The sequence below is a fragment of the Rhineura floridana genome, chromosome 17 (assembly GCF_030035675.1).
Source record: "Rhineura floridana isolate rRhiFlo1 chromosome 17, rRhiFlo1.hap2, whole genome shotgun sequence".
Taxonomy (NCBI): Eukaryota; Metazoa; Chordata; class Lepidosauria; order Squamata; family Rhineuridae; genus Rhineura; species Rhineura floridana.
Genome location: NC_084496.1, coordinates 30022288 through 30037631, shown reverse-complemented (window position 1 = coordinate 30037631; position 15344 = coordinate 30022288). Strand labels below are relative to the sequence as shown.

At 48.5% G+C, this 15344-nt stretch overlaps 1 protein-coding gene across 10 annotated transcripts in view; it reads left to right on the top strand.

Annotated features, from left to right (window-relative positions):
* The window catches only part of RADIL (Rap associating with DIL domain), a 60120-nt gene extending 48366 nt beyond the window's left edge, over positions 1–11754 (top strand). For all 10 annotated transcript variants that reach the window (XM_061599659.1, XM_061599655.1, XM_061599657.1 and 7 more), the window contains 5 exons: positions 3461–3651; positions 6529–6952; positions 8059–8198; positions 9372–9511; positions 10791–11754. In XM_061599659.1, the coding sequence (XP_061455643.1) occupies positions 3461–3651; positions 6529–6952; positions 8059–8198; positions 9372–9511; positions 10791–10899 (1004 nt within the window). In that variant the 3' untranslated portion in view covers positions 10900–11754. The remainder of the gene's footprint in view (positions 1–3460; positions 3652–6528; positions 6953–8058; positions 8199–9371; positions 9512–10790) is intronic.
* The last annotated feature ends 3590 nt before the right edge of the window (positions 11755–15344 follow it).

Here is a 15344-nt window from a genome sequence, read left to right as displayed (position 1 = left end):
AAATGTAAAGTCCCAAAATATGGACTTTACACACACTTTGACTGTCAAATAAGTTATTTTTGTGTGCGCTCCTTGTGCACCAAAACTGCTCAGCTCGGTGTGGGAGTGGGGTGGGGGACTGTCAGTTTGGGATCAGTCTGCCCTACTGTGAAGAGTGGATCAAACAAATTCCTCTTCCATCCTTATTTGGGGTTCCATTTCCTTGCTTTTCCAAACCCACCAGCTAAGGGACCCCGAGGGCTTGTGCAGCAAAATACTCATTGCCCCAAAGCATTCAGGAGGAGGGAGTGCCCTCCATTGCCACTGAGTGCCCTCATTTTCATCTTGGGAACACAGAGGCATTTGCTGCATGTGATGGGTGAAACCGGGTGGCTGGAGATATATGATCAGGTCACCTACATTTTTAAGAAAAAGGTGAATGCAGACATGATTATTTTTGGTGGGGGGTTCAGATTAGGGGCATGGAAAAGAGAGAGGTGTATTTATTACTCTCCTGTATTCCATCATGCCAGTGAAGTGCCCCATGAAGTTGCTACATACAGGTGTCACTTACTGGGGGCAGGATTTGCCTAGGGAGAAAGAGAGTGAGGTCTCCTTGCAGATTTAATGAAGAAAGAGGGAGGTCTGATCCTGGTCTTCCCACTGTGTGGCCCTCAGAATGGCTTTAGGCACGATTCTTCAACCTTGGGTCCCAGATGTTGTTGGACTGCAACTCCCATCATCCCTGACCACTGACTAAGCTGGCTAAGGACGATGGAACCAAGCTTGAAGGATGCTGGTTTAAGGCATTCTCTGCTGACTAGGGCTGATGGGAGCTGTAGTCTAAAACGTCAGGAGGCCACCAAGTTGGCAAAGGCTGGTTTAAACTGATAGCCTCTTTTGGATTACTTTCTCTTGGTGTAGATGTGGAAGATTTTCTCAAGAGTTCTGTTTAACTTAAAGATGTGTAGATTTTAATATCAAGTGAATGGACCAATGAAAGATACAAACTCGGGGGTGGGGGAAGGCCATAGATCAACGGCGGAGCAAGTTCTTTGCAATGCAGAAGGTCCCATGTTCAGCCCCCGGCTGGAACCCTGCAGAATCAGACACTGAGCTAGATGGACCACTCAGGTCTGACTCAGGATAAGTTCTTATCTGATGAACTTATCCTACTGTATGCTAACAGCCATCTTTGAGTCTGGATTATTACGTAGCAGAAAAGGCGCCCTCCACAGATATGAGGGAGGTGTCAGCAGGCTTGGGGGAAAACCCAACGTTTGCCGAAAAACAGTAAAACTTCACAAAAGAGAGACCCATGACGAGAGGGAACCCAGAACAGCCCAGTGAAAGCTAAGCATGCTCAGTGTCCACAGAATGCTGGCTGACTGTTGCAAGGGGGGATTATATGGAATGTTCTGGAAAAGGGAATGGCAGCCTGGCTGGACCCCTGAACAGGAGCACACATGGCGCCATTCTGTTGCAGGTCCCAGCTGCATTTTCATATTCTGTAGGTGAAAGTTAAGTTGTAGACAGGGTCTCACTGACCAGTCTGTTAGATCAGTGGTTCCCAAAAGGTGGCCCGCGCGCTTCATCCAGGTGGCCTGTGGTGTGTTTGTGAAGGTCACGCTTCTGTGAAATTCAAACTGTAATATATAAAGCAACATAAGAAATAAAAGAAGCCGTACTCATGCTACTAAAGGTATCGACTGCCGTGTGTTACAAATGTTACAACAGGCAGAGAAATCTTTCAGTGGTCTGCCGAGGCCCTCAGCTGTGTCCACGTGGGGAAAAAGTTTGTCAACCGCTGTGCTAAATTATTCCCCCATCACACATGTTGATTAATGTGAGGCATTTAAGGGCACACTGAAAGCATGAGGCGTGTGATGCATGAAGTCCCGCCCAAATTCCATAGCAGGGGAACTATACCAGCCACAGTCTTCTGCATCGACTGTCTCAGAGCAGGAATGGCAATTGTTCCCCATGGAGCATTCAGGCAGCCAGAAGGGCACAAACAGAAGGCTGCTGAAGTATCACTACGGAAAATGCATTTCCCACCAGCAAAGGCAACCTTTTAAATCAACCTTTTAGGAATGATTTTGCGTCAAATCCCCAGGCGGAGCCACAGAACGCAAAGTAGACAGCCTAATCGCTGTCAAACCAATTGCCCTGGGATCTGGAGAAAGAGGCTTCTCCTTTTTGTCCTGCTGGCACTGGGCAGCCCAGCCCATGCAAATGTTGAGAGTGTGCAGCAGCATCCCTTGAAACATCATCAAGCAGGGTTCCCAAATGTCCCCCCCCGACCACTTGACAATCGCTGAGGGTCTTCACAGACAATTGTGACAACAGGCAGAAAAGAATCATGGAGGGGTCTGCAGCACGGTTTTTAATTCTTTTATTTCTTGTGTTGTGTTTCTTGTGATTTGAATTCCATATATAATGCAATATAGGAAAGAATAGAGGTACAATTAAAAATCAATGTGAATATTCAACACACTGTGCCTGCAGTTCATAGCTGCTGTTTCTGCTTCACAGACACGGTGTGGACCAATGAAGCTCATAGAGGATTCTGGGGCACATTATAATTTTGTCTGTCGGGGTTGTATAACGGAAGCCTGGGACTCACGCATGCTTCCGCCACCACAAGCACCCCTCTAATGGTGTCATCTCAGGTTATGGTCCAGACTGCATGACTGAATCAGCCTTACAGATGTGCGACTGGCACTCAAAAGCTCTTCCAGACTCCTCACGTAGCTGAAAGACGCCCCAAACCATAGGAGCGCCTGTTTGCTGGAGAGGGGCCAGCAAGGGGGCAATGCATCATTGTGCATGTCAGCAGCTCCCTCTTCCCAGGGGTCTGCATCCCCTTCATGGGAGTCTGTTGCCAGATATTTTGTGGTCCTGGGAGCGGGGGGAGATGATTTAACTGTATTAATTCTTGGTGAGCAATTGGGGAGAAATGCCTTCTGTGTACTTCTCCTTTTATCTCTGCAAGCAAAAGCACTAGAGACTTGCATACTATTATTAGTATTTCAATGGAAAGCTGGACATTCTAAGATGGGGCTTTGCATATCCTTGTTGGATGAGGGGAGAGAGACAAGGCCCCCTGTGGCTGAGTGATTGGCAGCCATTCTGTCATAAAGGAGAAAGTGAAAAAGTTCACTGAAGGGGATGGGGGTGGGGACCTGTACCCCGCCAACTCCAGTGGTCTGCATAGAGGGCGAGTGCCCTTCACACACGCAATGCCACAGCCTTCTCCCTTAACCTGCATAGCTCTACTCCACTTTACATTTCTTTGTCAGAGCATGATTGAATAGGATTTTATATATAGATAGATCTTTATGGAAATTTGGTACAAAACCCCCCAAATGAGCAGCCGTTGTAAGAGCCTTCCGGGAGCAAGCCTGTTGGCTGCTTCCTTTGATGCGAGTCACAAAACCAGTGAAGGCTGAAACCAACGTCCTCTTGTCCCCTGCCACAGAGGATGTCCTGGAGTCGTTTGACAGCCACCCTCCCATCATGCTGCCTAGTGGAGGGTTCAAGGTGGACTTGGAAGCAGAGCACCTGGACGACAATGTTTATCAGCACCTTCTCTACATTCGCCATTTCCTGTGGAGCTTGCACAGCAGAAGCCCCCACCCCAGCGATTCGCCTAACGCTGAACCCCCAAAGGTGATACTCTTGTCATCCTAGGATCTGTAGTTGCAACAAAGAGACTTGTGGCACTTTAAACACTACCTTTTTTTTATTGTGGCAGATGAGAAAATGTGGCTGTGTGCAGTGCTCCTGTTCAGGGTGACAGCCAGCCAGCCATGCCCTCTTCCAAGACACTCTATTCTGTTCCCCAGTCCTCGCTGATTTTCTGCTTCTCCCCACCCCCAAACAGACTATCCGGCATTCCAGAGCCACTATGCATCTTCAGTCCTCACTGGGCTGTCTGGGAGGGTTTTGATGCTCTTAGGCTTTTGTGTACATCTGCAAGACTTGGGGGTTCCCAAGCATGCTCTTGTTTCTTTTGGCCAAGTCACCACCTGTATCCACTATTAGAGGGAGTGAAATATATTTGAAAACTCATACATTGTATATATTGCGAAGCCAGCCACCTTAAACGAACTTTCAGGAACAGCTCACATCTCAAGCTCTGGTCCCCAGCTGCCCCTTTGCTTTCCACACCAGACTGTGTAACTCCCAGCTGCTCGCTACAAACCAATCTCATTAGCAAGGACTTTACTGACGAATGCACGCTTTTCATTTTCTGAGTCCTGCCAGCCCACTCTGCTGTTACTGGTTTATTTTGTAGCAGTTGACACTGCTGTGTCCCTCCACATCCCATGCTAGATTAGCCCAAGATAGTTTGTGGGAATTGCACCATTTTTTCAATTAACAGAGACTAAAATCACAATTAGCATGGTGTCACAAAACTTTTTGAGCTCACAGGGGGTCCCATACTCATAAAGGTTGGGAACCACTGGTATATTTGGCATGAGGCCATCCAAAACCAGGACAATTTGAGGTTACCTGGTTTTCCTTGTTTTCATTCATTAATGTTTCTATTGAAGGTAGAAAGCCCCCACATACACACAGAGACTTATTTATTATTATTATTATTTATTTGATTTATATCCCGCCCTTCCCCCCAGCAGGAGCCCAGGGCAAATAAGGTTCTACTTTTGTAGAATGTTTCTTAGTTGAGTGACTTACAAATGTACATTTGCTCCAGTAATGTAGTCGCAAATTCAGAAGTGCAGGATCCTTTCATGATGGTCACAGCTACATCCCACCTCCCCCCTTTTTTTTGCTGGTGGGTTGAGAATGAGATCCTTTTTCATGCCTTCCCCCACAACAACGGATGTCCATAGGAGCCAAGCAGCATGAAAGGGGAGAGTGTTTGCTACTGAAAAGAGTCTTCTCAGTGGCTGACTCACCTCCTTTCACTCTGATTGGCTCCAATCACCAGGAAAGGACAAGGAAGCAAGTTAGAAGACTCTTCTCAGTGGCTAACATTTCATGCTGATTGGCTTGTAGGACACTGGAGACATTGGGACCCTGCTCCCAAAAAAGTAAAGAGTCTGAGACCCCTGAGACCCTGGACGACTACACCCCTGATTTGCTCTAGACTTTTTTCCTGATACCCTCATTATAACTTAATTTATTTGTATTAGTTGAGACTTGTTCTTACGTTTGTCTTGATGTTTATTATTAAATTTCTTTTTAAAAAAGAAATAAATGGCATGAGTGTGCACAGGGTGCATCTGCCTCAGCAATGAGAAACCTCAGTGTGTGGGTGATTCCACAGCAGGAATAAACAGTACAGCTTATAATCACCAAAGCTGAAGAGACCAAATACGCATCTAGTCCAACATCCTGTTTTCATAGTAGCCAAAACACACACACACACACACAGCATTTTTAAACCTAAAAAAATAAATGCAAAACCTCCATACTTCTTTCAGACCTAGACACACACAAATGTTACATTTCTAACACACAAGTGTTGAAAGTTGCAACACATACAGAAGCCACCCACCATTTCTCCTCTCAGTTCTCTTTTCCCATTCACAAAATAAATGGAAACAATTAAGTAAAAAACAGATATTATAGAAATATACACTCTGTCTACCTCTGTCAAGAAATAATAATTTTAGAAAACCAAGCTGTCCAAACTAGCAACCGCACCCTTCTCCTGGCTAGTTAAAAAGAATGTGCTTTGAGGTGTGGCCTTTAAGAAAACAGCTCTGAGCATGCTCAGACTGTCCTTCAAGACAGCCTTACTAGGTCTATACTGAGACTCCCAGTTAGTCCTCATAACAACAGATGGAGTAAGAGCCTTCCCAGACTGGCTAGAAAGCTGGCAGCCCCATTTCTCAGTTTTCACATGTTTTTTCTGCCTCAAGACACAAGGGAGGGACCTCTTTGCTATACTTTTGGCAAAGTGCTGCAGGGACCTGATTGACCATAGAGAACAGTAGATTGAGAGAAATATTTGCAGAACTTCTCTGAGTTCAAGTAGAAGCATAACATGCATATGGAATAGGAAAGAGTGTGTAGCTTTGAGATTTGGAGGGGGCTTAAAAAAATTGTTTGACATTCTCCTTAGAAGGGCTGTGCCCAGTGGACCAGCCTCCATTGCTCAGACATATATTTTCCCTCTTCTTCCCATGAAGAGGGACGGAGGATACCTTGAAGGCTACGTGCGAGCACTCTTCCTTCTGCAGCCCGGAGCACTCCTTCTGACCCCCATGGTGAAAGCCGGTGCCTGCCCTCTCAAGACCTCTGGGGGAACATCTTGTTTTGGGTTGGGCACCTGTCAGGTTCTTTGTCTCAGAAAGACCTGGTACACATCTGGACAGTTCCAAGCATGATCACACCACGAGCAGGAGAGAGGAGTTGGCCACCCCTATTGCAAGGGTGGGGTCGCGGAGGAGATGCACTGGGACTGGATTAGAAGGCTCTGTGGGCCTGACCTGGCCCGTGGGCTGCCAGTTCCGTCCCTGCTCTGAAGGAAGTGAGAGAGTAACTTGGCCCTTTTGCTATGTCTCCCTTTTAAAGACAGAAGCGATCGGCTGCCAAACCAGCCCCCAGGTGGACTCCGAGACTACGTCAGCACTGCCAACAACCGCAAGCGCCTACGGCTGGCTGAACCGCAGGCCACCAGTGAGTTGTGTAGAACCAAGGATAGACGTGGGGCTCTCTCCAGTTGAAGGCACCAACAGCTCTGCCCAGAATTACGATGCTTGTGAGCTGCAACTCCATGAGACGCTCCAGCAGCTTCACTTGCAGGAATTGCAAGAGAAGAACGGCACCAAGCCTGTTGTGGTACCAGCGGATCCCTCTTGCTTGCTGACCCCACCGAACACACCTCTGACCTTTGACCCAACAGGTCTCGAACTGACCCCAGAAGCCACCCCCGGAAAAGCCATGGCAGATCCACGGAGGAACGGATTCAATGGCACCAAAACCACAACCCCCGAAGGTAAGAAGGCAACTCCTGGGGTTAGTCCCAAACTATAAGCGGCTTGAATATGCTCAAAGGAATTCTCAGCTCCTGCCTGGTGCATTTCCCAAGCTGACATGGTTGATGGTTCTGCTGCAGCACCATCTTTGACAAGATGGCACTGCCAAAGAGAGAGGGAAAAGGCTAGAGTGGCCATACAGCGTGGCTCTCTGAGCAGAAAAAGAGGGTCGCTGAAGTCTAGGTGAGGCTGTGAAGGTCATGTCCAAACTAGACATTTGCTTAATACACAGCATGCAGCTACATAATGTTGTTTTCCCCTTAAATAATGACATGAATGGAGATTGGTCCCCACTTGTGGCTAGGAGTGTAAGGAAAACAAGATACATATAGTCACTGGGTGGAAGCAGACGGGTGCAGCACTTGCCAAGTCCATCTGGAGCAGCATGACTCCAGCCTGGACACTGGGCTGGGCTCAGTGGCTTCTGAAGGTACTTTGTGGGCTGACAGAGTTCATTGCGTCCTGCATGAACGTAGCAGTTCATCCCAGTGTGAGAATACAAGGTTTGCCATACTGCCAGGCTGATCCCTATGTGCGCAAGTTAATTGTGTGACCATTTGTGCCCATCCAGGCAGGTAGATTTGGGAATGTCACTTATGTATATTCCACTTCCCAGGTAAATGTTGGGCAGGCCTGGGCAGGTGTAGGTGCTGGGGCCAACCTCTTTCGACCCCAAGAGCAAGGCAGGGGGAGTGGAAAGAAGAGGAAATTGAGGCACACTGCTTAGGCAACACCCCTGCTGTTGTGAGGCTTCTGTGACAAGCAGGTGGTCCTCCTCCAATATCCTCCCTTCCCAGGGAATCCTCCCATTGGGGGCCTTCTTTTTCAAGCACATTTTTACATTCAGATTGCAATTGCACGCTCACTAGATTGTCTGTCTGGAGCAGGCTCAGTTTGCAATTCTCAGCTCGCAACATTCCAGGGTGATACTGCACAGAGGCCCTTTAGGAAGCCTTTTATTGGCCTCTTAGCTGGTTATTAGAAGGAGAAAATAAGCGATCTCCACTAGAAGGTGTCACTTGCAGGAACACACAGGCTCACGAGGCCTTCTTCCATTTGACCCCAGGCTCTTCGCCAACGCCCTGTGACTTTCCAACTCCTGCTTCTTCAAGCCGCAGCTCAGCCACGGATGATTTCTGCTACGTCTTTGTGGTGGAGCTAGAAAAGGGCCCCATTGGCTTGGGAATGGGACTGATCGACGGCATGGTAAGCGACGGGGCCTTTAACCTCCCTGCTTCAAGTCAGTTTTGCCTGTTCCCAAAGAAAGCCGATAAGGAACGCTGTCAGAGACCTGGCAGCATACGAATCCCCCCCATCCACTCCTCATAGTGCCTCTTAAGAGTAGCTTTTGTGCCACCTAGAAATCAGATATACCTACAGGTTTCCAGGGTCCTCTGCGAATGGTCGTGGGAGGAGGAGGGCGAGGGGAGCATAACTCAGCGGAACAACAGATGCTTTGCATGCAGAAGGGTTCTTGAGACCTTTGACAGCTGGATGGATGCTCCACAGGCAGCCCAGTTGGCCTGTGAGGAGAGTGCACTGGAGATTTGCAATCATTGTGTGAAACACTTATTTATAAACATGCAGGTAGAGCAAGCAGGCTCATGCAGATGATGCTAGTCTAACGGGGTGTAATTTCTCACCCCCTGCAAGAGCAACAATCCATGTTTGCACCTCTTCAAAACTATTTGTTGCTTGCCAGTGGCACCCAATTATTTGTCTTTTTCACGGTCCATGGTATGTGCAAAGCTCTCCTCCAGCACCACATTTCAAATGAGTTGATTTTTCTCTTACCTGCTTTTTGCACTGTCCAACTTTCACATCCATACATAGAGATCGGGAATATCATGGTCTGAATGATCCTGACTTTGGTGTTCAGTGATACATCTTTGCATTTGAGGACCTTTTCTAGTTCTCTCACAGCTGCCCTCCCCACTCCTAGCCTTCTTCTGATTTCTTGACTATTGTCTCTATTTTGGTTAATGACTGTGCCGAGGTATTGATAATCCTTGTTAAGTTCAATATCCTCCTTGTCAACTTTAAAGTGACATAAATCTTCTGTTGTCATTACTTTAGTCTTTTTGATGTTCAGGTGTAGTCCTGCTTTTGTGCTTTCCTCTTTAACTTTCATCAGCATTCTTTTCAAATCATTACTGGTTTCTGCTAAGAGTATGGTATCATCTGCATATCTTAAATTATTGATATTTCTCCCTCCAATTTTCACACCTCCTTCATCCAATCCCACTTTCCATATGATATGTTCTGCATATAGATTAAACAAGTAGGGTGATGAAATACACCCATCGCACACCCTACGCCTCCTAAAATCCCATTCCGGCCCCACTGCTGACTCCTGCTTTGGTTCCTTCTACCTGACAGCACACCCCCTTGAATTCCTCCGGGATATACATTCGGACTCTGATCCACGACAGCCCTGCAGCAGCTGATGGCCGGCTCGCCATCGGGGACCGCATCCTCGCTGTCAATGGCACCAGCCTCATTGGCTCCGATTACCAGAGGTAGAGAAAGCAAAGCACTGCTTGGGCTACAGGCTTCGGAGTGGCAGCCGGGAAGCTTGGGGCCTGGGGCAAGCACTGCCAGTTGAACGGCTTTAGTGTCGTAAGGACTTTGCCCTGCACCTTCCACAGCCAGGTGTCAGTTTGCTCATTTTCAGTCCCCTCCCATTCAAAGCGCCTGTAACGCTTCTGACTCTAGACCATTCCCTGCTACTGGGATTGTGTGCATTCAACCCTCCAAAAATCCAAATTCTGCATTATGCCAAGCTGAATTATGCAACCTATATACTGGAGTGGGGGTAAGTGTGTGGACTTTTTGGCTCCACAGACCAGATCCTTATCAGGATTGGCTTTGTGGGCCAAATTTGACAGGTGTCAATCACAATGATGTCAGGTGATTTGGCAGGGCTTCAAAGCACCATGCAGGCAGCCAGGCAGCCTCACTCCTCACCCACCTAACAGCTGATGGTTGATGAGGATGCACCTTACTTAGGGAGGGGCAGCTGAAAGCCCTGTTCAGACAGGGGGTGGTGGGGTGGGGAACCTGGTTTCTGATGGGGTGGGAGTTAACCTTGCTTTGCAGGGAGGGAAGAGTTTTCATTGAAACTGCTGCTAAAAAGGAGGTTTTTCCCTTCATTTTAACAGCTGTTTCAATGGAACCTCTTCCCCTTCCCAAAGAAATGTGCGCAGTCAGCTGATGGGCGATGAGAGTGCACCTTGCTTAGGCAGGCAAATAGTTATGCCAGGCCTCGCTTTCCCACTCCCAATCATTTTATTTCAGCCTTCCTTCTGGCTTGTGAGATTTCAACAGCAGTCCCCCACAAGCTTTAAGGCACGAGTCCTTCTTTTCAAAAGAGAGCTTGTTTTGTAAACATGTGGTTTTTTTAAGAGAGAAAACAGATTTTTCAGGAAGCTCCATTCTTCACTTTGGTCACGCTGGGAATCGCAGCACAGATGCCGCCCTGCCAGATATCAGGTGGGGTTGCCTGGCTTCAGCTTCTGCCCGTCCTTGGCTTGCAGCTCAAAATACACATTGGCCACGCTAGCACTACAGTACATAAGCTGCCGGGTTACGAGTCCAGGGGCCGGTCCACAGAAGCACATCCACCACATTGCAGGTCACCCTCGGCTGAGCTACTTTTCAGTGGCGACCTTCAGCCATTCAGCTGCCCTTCATTGAAGGGAATGAGGGAGATGCATGTGCCAAGCAGCTCAAGATGGCTCTCAGCCACTTCTTCTGATGGGTTTCCCCATCCCTCACCCCTTTCTCCTTTCCCAACAGCGCTGTCGACCTCATCCGGTCAGGGGGAAAGCAGGTGCGGTTTCTGGTGGCCAAGTCGGACTTGGAGATCGCCAAGAGGATGAGCTCCAGCGCTTCGCCTTCCCCATAAAAACGGTGCCTCCGAAAGAGCCCTCCCATCTTCTCCTCCAATGAATGCTACATCAAGCACACGGGAGCAAGGTTGTGGGCGAGGACAGGTGACACACCTGGAACGTTTGGAAGGCTGACCCAGCTTGTACCCAGCCAGAGCAGGAGGCAGGCGGTGCCCTTTGGGTCCCCAGACCAACAGAAATCATACAGCACTTTTGAAGAAGAGGCAGCAGGTGTCATCTTCCACAGCAGCCATACCCGACTGTACCGGCTTGGAATGATCCAGCCCTTTCCCCCAAATGTGTATGCCATCTGTGCCCCACACAGGCCTTTGAATCCGGACTTAACATGTGCCCTGCTTCCTGGCTGGTCATTCCAAACCTTGCCTGCTCATCTCTCTGTTTGCTCCCTACACTCTGGCCTGCCCTACATTCATTGAGCCATCGGGCACATTTTGGAAGAAATGGGCTTGAAGGCCAGCAGCCTTGCTGGTAAAGCCAGTGGACTTCAAGTATGTGTCCAAATTTCTATCCCTCCCAAATTAGGGACAAAAACTCCTGGGGGCTTGCATTTCCCTTCGCTCCTGTGTAAGCTCAAAGGTGCTCTCTGGCCACTGCCCTCCTACTGTGCAGAGGTTGCAAAAGGGACTTTTTTTAAAAAAAGGCATGGGAAGTAGCCACTTCGTCTGGGCACCAGTGGCAAGCAAGACATGCTGTCAGGAAGCCAGAGCTGGAAGCCTTATGAAAGATCAATTTAGGTCACAAGTGACTACATTGTTATGTGGGGAATTTTTTTTTTTTTTTAAGTATGTGGGCTATTAACTTCTGGGCACAGTCTGTTTGCTAGCCTGTCTTTAAAAAGCTGCCGGCACATATTCAGGTATGCTGCTTTTTATTTGCCTTTTAGAGAGGCTCCATGTTTTATACCATCAGTGTATCAGGGCAACAAACACTAGATGCAGCTCTGGAAGGTAACTTTGCAGGTTTGCTAAGCAGCGGTTAGTGTCCAGTTAGGATACCGGATGCCTGGGTTCAAATCCTAAGCCAACCATTCAGATCACTCACGCTCACTCTCTCAGTCTAGCCTATCTCACAGGGGTGTTGTGAGGCTAAAAGGGTAGGAGAGGGTACCTTCCAGAAAAAAAATGCAATCAACCAACAGCACAAATGAATCAGTTAAATACTTATACTTTTCCCCATCATGGAGGTGCAGGAATGAAAAATGCAACACACCAGCTGATTTCTGCTTGTTATGCAGCTCTTAGAGACACATTAAAAACAATGAAACTCTAGAACGGGCTGGGAAACCTGTGGCCTTCCAGATGTTGTACTATAGTTCCCGTAATCCCCAACTCATTGGCCATGCTGACTGGGGCCGACCGCCAACATCTTGAGGGCCACAGATAGCCCTGTCCTCTTTTAGAAGACTCCCTGGTGGCCAGCTGGGGTCCTGGGTCCAGGCCAGTGTTCTTTGGCTTCCCCATGGGGGAGCTTATCATCTGCAAGCTCCATCAGTCACTCAGAAGTGCTTGCAAACTGACTTGTAGGCAGGTGATGACATTCAACTATGCCTGGCTTCAAAACCAAAAGTTGTCCTCTCCTCTGGAATGTCAGATGGTTTGAATTGCTGAGGTCCCACAGCCAAAAGACTGGTTTAGCTCTTCCTGCCATCAAATGCCAATAGCAACAGTTCATGAACTGCAGCTAAGAGAGGCAACACTGCCCCTTTGTGGCTTCCTGCTCTCACTGCAACCAAAAGAGAACGCCCAGACCAGCTGTTTGCATGCCCAGCCCATCTAGGATGGATGGGGCATTAGTTCCAGGCTTTGCCCAGCAACTATCAAGACTTCAACTGACACATATTCCTGCTGCTGCTGCTGCAAAAATAGGGCCTGGGGGAAAATGAATGGCGGTTCCTTAGCGACCACCAACGTATGCCTCACTGTGGGCCCAAGGGAAGCTACCCGACTGGCCGACTAAGATGAGGCTACAGAGTAAGGCAAGTGAGCCTGTGGCCCTCTAGATGTTGTTGGGCTAAAACTCCCACAATCCCTGACCCTTGGCCATCCTGGCTGATGGGAACCGGAGCCCAACGTCCTTTGGAAGGCCACAGGTTCCCCCAGGCCTGGAGTAAAGAAAAGCAGCTGCATTGACAAGGTCCTAAAGAGGGGAAATGTGTTTCTTTGCATCCGTGTCAGGCGGTGGAGAGAGGCAGGAGGTCGTGGATCTGTTCCAAAGGGGCTTAACTGCCATGGCCACAACGTTATGGCTGCTGGCCACCCAAATGCACTCCTTTAGCCAGATCTAAGATCCACGTTAGCTTTGACGATCCATCCAAAACCTGGCAATGGACTCTGGGGCAGTCCCAGTAAAGTGGAACCCCTCCAAATTTGCTGGACTGTTGTGGCTCCCGCTGAAGCAGCACCCTGAAGAAACACACCCTGCTGCTCTTGAGCCCAGCAGCTGGTTTACTAGCACCCAATAGTGGCCATGAGGTGCTTTCGGGAAACTCACAGGCAGGCCACGAGGGGAACAGCCCACCCTGCTTCTGGTATTCAGTAGCACACAGCCTCTGAACACGGAGGCTCAGCTGAGCTGTCATAGCCAATAGCCACTGACAGAGCAATCCTCTTTGAAGGGATGTGTCACTTTGTAAAAGCACTGGCCCTTCACACAATTTGCGGCAGTTCAACTTAGGATGGCGAAGCCTCTGTATAACAGCTACTAGCCCACCCACCCAGCTGCCCTTCCTTGTATCCCAGGCAGCACAGCAAGACAGGTGGTGAAATATACCAGTGAAACATACAAGCAAGGGTTCTTCCATGGTCCCATTCATGGAAACGAGCTTAACTCATTTATAAGACTCACTCCAAAAACATCCCCCCAAAGCCTCCATGAACAGAAGCTTCCATTTTCTAGGTGAACAATATTCATTCATTCAGCATTTATCTAAAACTGAAACACGGACAAGTATTTTCAGTCCTTTTCCACAGGATGAGCGGCCTTGGTTTGTTTGGCTGAAGGATGCCTGCTTGCTCTCTGGCGCTAGGAGGGACAACGACCTTTCTTTGTTAATACTGTGCATCTTTAAAAATGTTTATCATTATAATCTTACAGATGTTATAAAGACCAAGGCCATGCACATAGGGCTGGTATGTCCAAACAACTACCCTCTGGGTTAAAGAACTGGACATAGTAAAATTAGCAACCATCGTAACAGCAGGTGACCGTTGTGTCTGATTCTAAGCTCTCGCTTCAATTTATGCAAAAGAACGGGCAAAGGAGTGTTGGAAATGGGCTGAAGCTGAGAGGCATGTTGTAATAGTCACTCTTTCTTGATTACAATGCAGGCTGCGCTTTTTAAAACACCTTGCAACTCCAGCACATTCGTTCAGGGAACCTCTTCCAAACTGTCTGCTTCTGCACATAATGCTAAGCTGTGGTTTCTTTTAAACTGTAGCTTAACCAACCACCTGGCTTGTTTCTCCAAAGTTTGGTTTGCTTCCCAGATGCCCTTCCCTCGTGCCCTTGTGGCTTGGTTAAGCGCCTGGGGTGGGATGGCCAAACAAACCATGGTTAAACAACACTGTTAGATTCAAACGCAGCACTAAACATGGCTCATATGCCAACAACAAAAATATGACTTTACACCATGGGTTGTTGCCAGAAAGCAAACCATGGTTAGCAAAATGTGGTGGAAGAGTCCCACGGTGGTAGAATGGATTCTCTTGTATTTTAAACACATAGATACGCACGTAGACCATGGGAGACGGTTGGGCTACAACAGGGTTGGGTAACTGGTGGCCTTCAGATGTTGCTGGACTCAAAGTCCCCTCAGGCCCAGTCAGCATTGGCCAATGGTCAGGGATGATGGGAGTTGTCGTCCAGCAACATCTGGAGGGTCATAGCTCCCCAATCCCTGCCTGAAAGCCAAAAAATAGAGCCTCAGACAAACACAATTATCAGCTATATCAGAGATGGGGATGCTGTGCGCGCACCCCCCCCGATGGGCCCTCTGGCTCTCTAGATGTTGTCAGACTTCATCCCTGGCCACTGACCACGCTGGCTAGGACTGACAGGAGTTGAAGTCAGTGTGGTCAATGGCCAGGGATGATTGGAGTTGTACCCTGACAATGTCTAGAAGGCCAGAGAGTTCCCAGTCCTGGGCTAGAAGTTCTCGCTATGGAGTGACACTTGTTCTAAAAAAAAAACTTGTGGGAAAGAATTGGGAGGAAAAATTCCAAGAACTGGATCTCCCACCTGCAACGTGAAGCAAGGCAGTTAGGCCCCATGGGCCTCCCTCGCTGCTGCTTCTCCCAGACTAAGGATGTGAGCCAGAACATCCCTGGGAATGCACGGAAGCTATCCGCAACAGTGGGCAGGCTTGGCCATTGCTACAGCCTCACTGAGGAGCCCCCGGCTGAAAACCAGCGGAAGAGATGATGCAACTGCTGAACATAGGCAG